Here is a 7,606-nt window from a genome sequence, read left to right as displayed (position 1 = left end):
TGGGGATCCCGCCCAAGCACTTCAGAGGCCCATTGGGGAAAGATAGAAGGAAGGGAGGCCTCCAGCCAGAAGGGAAGATGTCACCAAACCACATATGGATAGATACAGGATCCCCAACACTTCTATACCAGAAAGAGAGCTTGATGGGGGATGCAAGGATGTCAAGGGGAGGCTTCCACCCCCTGAAGAAAGAGCTCACATTTGGGGGAAGGAGATGGCAAAGGGGGCTCTCGTGGTGGTGGGTGACCCCTGCAAGCAGAAATATGGCTGCATTTGTATTCAGATCTTATTTTCCCCAGGGTAAAACACTTTGATGTGAAGGAAGACAGAGAGCCCTGATCTTTTGTGGGGAGGGAAGTCCAAAGCCTGAAATCATCCAGTGACCCTTTTTGCCTAAAGCAAAGTTCTCAACCAGGAAAGATTTTCCATTTAGGGCCTTCTGGGTGAGTCTCAGAAGTAAACTGCAGCTGACTCCCTCTGTATTTGTGTGTCTTTTCCTAAATAAGATAAAAAAGGAAAGCAGTGGAAATCTGATCAATCAACAAAATTGATCAGTTCCTGAAATACAGGAGTAGGCAGAATAAGGAGAAAAGAATGAAAGAGAATTGCAGATGGAAGGAATAAAATCCCATTCTACTGAATAACTAACAAGTGAGACTGATTATAAGGCAGCAGGTTGAAAAACAACATTTTGTGTTTTAGTGCTACTGGTGACCATACCGATGAGATGGTCTCCTGGCCTGTAGTAGCTCCATGGTCTTTCTCTATCCAGGTGCACCATATTCAGTGGGCACTTCATTCTAAGCTTCCCAGAGACTGACTGGGACACAAGTGCCATGGAAAGGAGAAGCAGGAGGTCCATAATGCATGGAGCTGAATCAATCGCCTGTTTCCAAAGAAGAAGATGATTTCAAAGCACTCTCAGAGAATGGGATATCCAGGGGCTTTCTTTTTTCAAACAGAAACAAATTGAGCTTTATTTGGAAAAGAGGGAAAGGTACATTCAGCAGCACAGCCCCTGCCTGTCCCAAAGCATGTGCCACCCCAGGCATTTATCCTTTGCTGATGCAAGATATTTTGCATGTTGCATCAGAATGTTGTTTACATCAAAAGTAGTCACTATAGAAGTAATAGGTCTCAAAGACCGAGATGGTGAAAATGATAGTGAGAAGCAACTTCTCTGAGGACCCTGAACTTCTTCCTGATCCCCAAGTGCAAAGGAGAGGCTGATGAAAGCATGTTAGTGAAAAATCACAGGTACATCCCTGAGGGCACTTTTCCGTAGTCAGAAAATGTCCACTAAGTGACCAGATCTGTGCCAATATGATATTTCCAATAAAGCTATTCTTTGAGGAATCTACTTGCCTTGGAGCTTTGCTTGATATGGATCTATCACTTGGAACCCTGACAGCTAGACTTGTTTTCTGCTGGGGAGGCCCATGTTCCTAACTTTGGCTGTAAAAGTAGCTTTTCGTTATCCTTGAAGGGGTTGAGACTGACATCTTCTCTGAGGTGGCCACCATGTTCTCCACCTACAAAATCCCACAGACATGTCCATAATGTTCTGTAGCCTCTTTCACACACTGCAGGGATCAGTAGGAAGAGATGGAACAACTGAGCAGAAGGAGCAGATCAGCACTCACAGTGCCTGCATTTCTATCTGCACTAGGAGAAATCATTTCATTCTTTACAACAACCAACATATTTATAATGATTTCATAATAATTTGCAATAATGAGCCATGATAGCACAATGGTTAGAATGCGGCACTATGTTGATGATGCTGAGATCTTGAGTCCAAATTGAAAGATCCCCAATTGCAAGTTAAACTATCGTATAACTAAAATAATGGCATTATTACAGCCCCCTGCAATTATACAATTATTTCTGTCATATCAATAAGACTCCCATTGTACAAATATAATCTTTAAAATATCTTGATAGGGTATTTCTAAGCTAAGGGCACAGGATAAATAGGATAGCTGACCTACTCAAAAAAAACTAAGTGGCCATCTTGCTGGACAAGGATGGAGGACACGATTGTCCAACTGCCCTTTAATTTTTCCAAGCAAAATCATTGGCCCACACAAATAAGGAGAACATCATATATCATATTCAAGGGTTGTACTCTTGGAAAATTTCTTCTGTTTCATATTTCTACATTTCTTCTGGTCATAAGCTGTTCTTTTGTATTCAAGTCTGGCCTCAGAATGATAATATAGCACTTGGGGATGAAGATGCAGCCCAGTAGACCAGCACTGGAGGCCAAGATGGAGAAGACCTGCACAGCCACCATGTACTTCCCCTTGGTGTTCAGGTAGGTGGGCAGGAAGGAGACCCAGACACTGCAGAAGACCAGCATGCTGAAGGTGATCAGTTTGGCTTCATTGAAGGCCCCAGGGAGGTTCCTGGCCAGGAAAGCCATTGTGAAGCAGATGACAGCCAGGAAGCCCAGATAGCTGAGGGTGAGGTAGAACATGACAACAGAGCCTTCATTGCATTGCAGGATGATCGCTCCAGACTGGGAGTGAAGGTCAGATTCAGGGAATGGGGGAGAAACTCCCAGCCAGATGGAACAGATGATAATTTGGACACTAGAACAAGAAAGGATGATGGAGTTGGCCAAGCTCTTCCCCAACCACCTCTTCACCCGATTGCCTGGTTTTGTGGCAAGGAAAGAGAGCACCACTGTGATTGTTTTGGCCAAAAGAGAAGAAATGGTAATTGAAAAGATGATGCTGAAAACCATTTGTCGGAGAAGGCAAGTGGCTTTCCTTGGTTGACCAATGAAGAGAAGAGGAGACAAGAAGCAATGCAGGAGCGAGACCAGAAGGATGTAAGAGAGGTCCCGGTTGTTGGCTTTGACAATGGGAGTTTCTCGGTATTGAATGAATATAATTAAGAAAAGGACTGCGGTTAGGAAGAAAAGTAAAGAAAAAGAGACCAGGATGATGGCCAGATTTTCTTCATAAGACAGGAAGGTTATAATTTTGAGAATACATTGGACTCGTTCCTGATTTGGATATTGATCATCTGGACACTTGGTGCACTTTTCTGTATCTGAGAAAACCAAAAACCAATATTTCATGAACATTATGTCCTTTACATGTCAAGTAACATATTTTTGAGATACCAGCTGATACCAACAGCATCTTTAAAAATGTATTTCTTAATAACTGCTCAAAAGGAAGATAGGAAGAACATTATTTTGTAAACCATATAGAGCGAACATCTATGAAATTGGGGAAAATCCTAGGACCAATATGGTTTTGTGCATATTCTGTAGAATTTTCATGGCAACCCAGGTTACTAGAGGTATTTTTCAGACTATAAGATGCACCAGAGTATAAGACACACCAAGATTTTGAAGAGGTAATTTTTTTAAAAAAAAGTGTTTCCCCTCTCCAGTGCCCAGGGGCATTCTGCAGCCCTCCCAAACTCTCTGCATGCCCCCCCTTTTTTTGTAAAAAAAGGGGCATGCAGAGACTATGAGAGGCCTGCGAAGTTGCTCCTAAAGTCCAGGAAAAGCAAAAATGTGAAGTGTGGTGGTTTTGGGAAACGGGCCTGTTTTTTTTCCAAAGAAAAGGTGGCATGCAGAGCATTTGGAAGGCCTGCAGAGTGCTCTTGGGGGCATGGGAGGGCAAAAACAGCCCTATTTTTGAGAACAATTGGCCCATTTTGTGCTCATTTTTGCCCTCCACAGCCCCCAGGACCACTTTGCAGGCCTCCCAAACCTTCTGAATATCCATTTTTGCGAAAAACTGGAAACCCCAGGGCAAGGTTTCGGGAGGCCAAAAATGCTGTATTCAGTGTATAAGACACACTCAGAGTTTCACCCTCTCTTTTGAGGGAAAAGGTGCTTCTTATACTCTGAAAAATATGGTAAATAATAAATCAATTCATCTTAGAAGGCACATTTATTGGATCCTTCCAGATGGATCCAAAACCTTACGGGACTCAAAGGATGCCTGCCTCGTGAAATCTAGTTGGCTGGAAGAGAAAGGTAGTCCTGCAAATAGCCTGGAATGACTAATGGGACCAATGGTAACATTGGTGTAATGAGGTGCAATCATAACTGTCCATGCTACATACTCATTGTGGACCAAGATACCTCCCAGTGATCCACAAGGGGAGGCCCATGTAGTTGCAATCTTTCCAGGAATTGACCATAATTCTCTAAGTTTCAAAGAACTCAGATGTTCCTAGAAAGATAAATGTGGAAGGATAGATGCAAACTAAAAAGCAGCATTTTCTCTGGCAGTAGCAAAACGTGTCCAATATGCCATACTCTCCAATCCCTTTACTATTTTCATTTTGATAAGAAATCATGCAGTTTGAAAATAAACGAAAAAACATCAGTTGAGATTCATTCTGTCCTTTAACGTTCACTTTTATGAAAATTGTGCTTGATGAATCCACTTCCTCAAGGCCTTCTCTTATCTTTGGTGACACCCACCTTCCTGATTGGAGATGGTCCCCTCCGGACAAGGAACACAGTCGTAGCAGCAAAATGGCTCTCCTTCTCGCTTCTGCTTGACAAATCCAGGATGGCATTTTTCCACACATTGGGACTGAGGCAAAGACTAAGCAGAACAACAAGGAATGCAAAAGAAAACATGTTAGCATTAACCATCCTGACATGCTGACGTACTCTTGAAATAAAAGTGACTGCTGAGTTTGTAGTACTATAATGCTGTGAGGTAGAGGTGAAGTCATGAGGACATGTCCCTCAGAAAGTGTAAATCAGGAATCTTTTGCTGCAGAACGTATGAGCTGTTTGAGGGAATTTCTAAGGCCCAGCTAGGTATCCAAAACAAGGTCCTTTCTGTTGAAGAACTACAATTAGGTAACAGCAATTGGCTTGGAAGAACAAACCTATATTTGTTATTAGTTAAATTTGGAGCTCATTTTCTTCCCAGAATGACTTGAAGTAGCTAACAATCAAGATAAATAATTGCCTTTACGTGTTTTTTTTTTAAATGAAGTGTCTTCTTACAAGTCATAAACCAAATCTTAGCAACATTTTCTTTTAAATTGTCCCTCATTTATTCAGATGCCAGGAAAGGCTTTTCTTTGAGTCAAAATCATATTTCAATGCTTTAAATTTCTGGCTCAGGATGTTTTCACTCAACAATCGAGTCTTTTTGATTCCATGTCAACAAAAATTATTGTTCCTCCTTCATAGGAGCAGAAGATTGGAATAGATTGGAATAGCCAGGTCTCGGTTTCTTAGAAACTTATTGCCCTGCCTTTCTATGGGACACTGGCCCCAACCAGGACAAGGTGAATCCGAGTTCCAAAGCTTATTCCCCACTGGAACCAAAATGGCCTCCGGTCTTGATTCAATTTCATCAAATTCAGTCCAAACCTGAATTCAGGCACTGATCAAAAATTTGCCTTCTTGTTTGCTATTTGAAGAGGGCTAGGGATTAGCCCTATGTAGCCCTTCATAGGAACAGAAGGCCAATTGCACTATCCCAATTGGGATGAAAGATTGAATAGATAACTCTAGCCAGGTCTGGGTTTCTTAGAGACTTACTGCCCTGCCTTTCTATGGGACACTGGCCCCAAGCAGGACAAGGTGAATCCGAGTTCCAAAGCTTATTCCCCACTGGAACCAAAATGGCCTCCGGTCTTGATTCAATTTCATCAAATTCAGTCCAAACCTGAATTCAGGCACTGATCAAAAATTTGCCTTCTTGTTTGCTATTTGAAGAGGGCTAGGGATTAGCCCTATGTAGCCCTTCATAGGAACAGAAGGCCAATTGCACTATCCCAATTGGGATGAAAGATTGAATAGATAACTCTAGCCAGGTCTGGGTTTCTTAGAGACTTACTGCCCTGCCTTTCTATGGGACACTGGCCCCAAGCAGGACAAGGTGAATCCGAGTTCCAAAGCTTATTTTCAAGTGGAACAAAAGGACCTCTCTCCAATCTTGATTCAACTTCATCACATTCAGTCTAAACCTGAATTCAGGCACTGGTCAACCAAGTTGCCATCTTGTTTGCTATTTGAAGATAAAGAATGAGTGGATCACAATCCCTAGTGCTTGAGGGATTGGCCATCTCTTACCATTTTCATGGGTGAGAACCTTTTTGGAAAATAGGGAAAAGACACCAATATTTCTCCTACCCTGTTGTACAATGTTAGCCATGACAGATGATATTGGTGGATAATAAGTCTCTGCTCTTCAACAGTCACCAGTTTTCTTTTCATGTTGTTCATTTTGGGGAGAAACAGCCAGGCAGAGATACTCATATCAGCCTTTAAATCTCCATTTTGGTCCAAGTACAGTTTGAATTGAGAAAAATTGGAAAACTCATTCTTCTCCAGAAAAGGATGGAACTAGAATGGGAACAACCAGGTATTTCAAAACCCATACGTACAGGAATTTATTTCAAAATGCATGTGTCATTTTTAAATTAGCAGTGTTTGACATTAAACTATATATGTCATGTTCTTGTGGACATTCTTGCTTAAGCGATTAGATTGGCCAAACTTGTAGTCACATTAAAGCCAAATAGGTTGATATGGTTCCCCTCCTTCTCCTTCTTATTTCTTCTCAACAGGAACTAAGAATAATGGATCCTTGTCAGGACCCCTTACCTGCCACGGCTGCAGCCTTGGAGCCCCCAAACTCCCTTTGCTTCCCTTCCTTCTCCTCCTGGATATGGAGGAATATGCAGCATTCAAGGCATGGGCCAGAGTCTTAATGGCACTGTAGCAATGGTGCATATTCCACATCTTTAACTGTCCCTGTTCGCTCTCCAGTGGTGAATTCTCAGTGTATCTTTTCCGGCCTTTGACAGAGAAAACATGCTTTGAAAAAGAGCAGAGAAATGACTGCCACAAGGGTAGTTCCACATCGAAAGTGAGTTTAAAGGCATCCTTTATTGGCTCCTTTTTTCTCTCAAAGTCAACAGTCCAGATACTATGCACATATCTGAGAGCTGTGTGGTAACTCAGTGGATACACTAAAGTGAGTGTTGTGATCCAGACTTTCCTTTCAATGGGTCCGGGCAAAAGTCTAAGTATACTATGAAAAGGAAGAATTCTTTCCAAAGCCGCGCCATGTTCTATGTAATGAATATAGACATTGACTTGTCTCCACTTAGAGAGGCCATCGCCGTGGGGTGCTGTAAGTTGAGTTGTTGAGAATTGTTGTGATAAAACAACACAAATGCCATTCCTGTCAAGCAAAGGAGCCAAAGTCCTCATGAAATCATCTCCATTTTCTGTGTCTGGAGCAAAGAGACCAACCAGGGTCCATCTGAAATGGAGGAGCATTTGGACAATTCCTGGGTAGAGGACCCCTTTTTTGGGCAAAAAAACTATGATAAAAGGGCAATTGACTTTTATCATGCAGCAAATCTGAAAATAATTCGAAATTGATCTGAAAAAAACAATGAAGAAGATGCATTATATTTGGGGTCAAGTTGATTTCAAAATATTAGTTTTAAAGAAATGCTTGTTAGAAATACTTATTCAGTCCAGTGCCTGAACTAATTCCAATAGTTTATTGTTGATTAGCCATTAACCCATATGAAAATAAAGAATAAAAATACATAATATTAATAAGACTATATATAACAATAGTATAAAAGA

The 7,606-nt window shown here is 41.6% G+C and overlaps 1 protein-coding gene across 1 annotated transcript; it reads right to left on the bottom strand.

The window, feature by feature from the left end:
- Positions 1-1,106: 1,106 nt before the first annotated feature.
- On the bottom strand, positions 1,107-7,325 carry LOC309382695 (vomeronasal type-2 receptor 26-like; the record flags this gene model as incomplete). Its single annotated transcript, XM_081934443.1, has 5 exons — positions 6,608-7,325; positions 6,134-6,346; positions 4,457-4,583; positions 2,441-3,060; positions 1,107-1,226 (listed from the first exon to the last, which is right to left on the bottom strand). The coding sequence occupies exons 1-5, from the start codon at positions 7,286-7,288 to the stop codon at positions 1,107-1,109; spliced, it is 1,761 nt and encodes a 586-aa protein (XP_081790569.1). The 5' UTR covers positions 7,289-7,325.
- Positions 7,326-7,606: the final 281 nt, after the last annotated feature.

This window comes from Natrix helvetica, assembly GCF_964273705.1.
Source record: "Natrix helvetica genome assembly, chromosome: 1".
Taxonomy (NCBI): domain Eukaryota; kingdom Metazoa; phylum Chordata; class Lepidosauria; order Squamata; family Natricidae; genus Natrix; species Natrix helvetica.
This window is presented reverse-complemented; position numbering and strand designations above follow the sequence as displayed.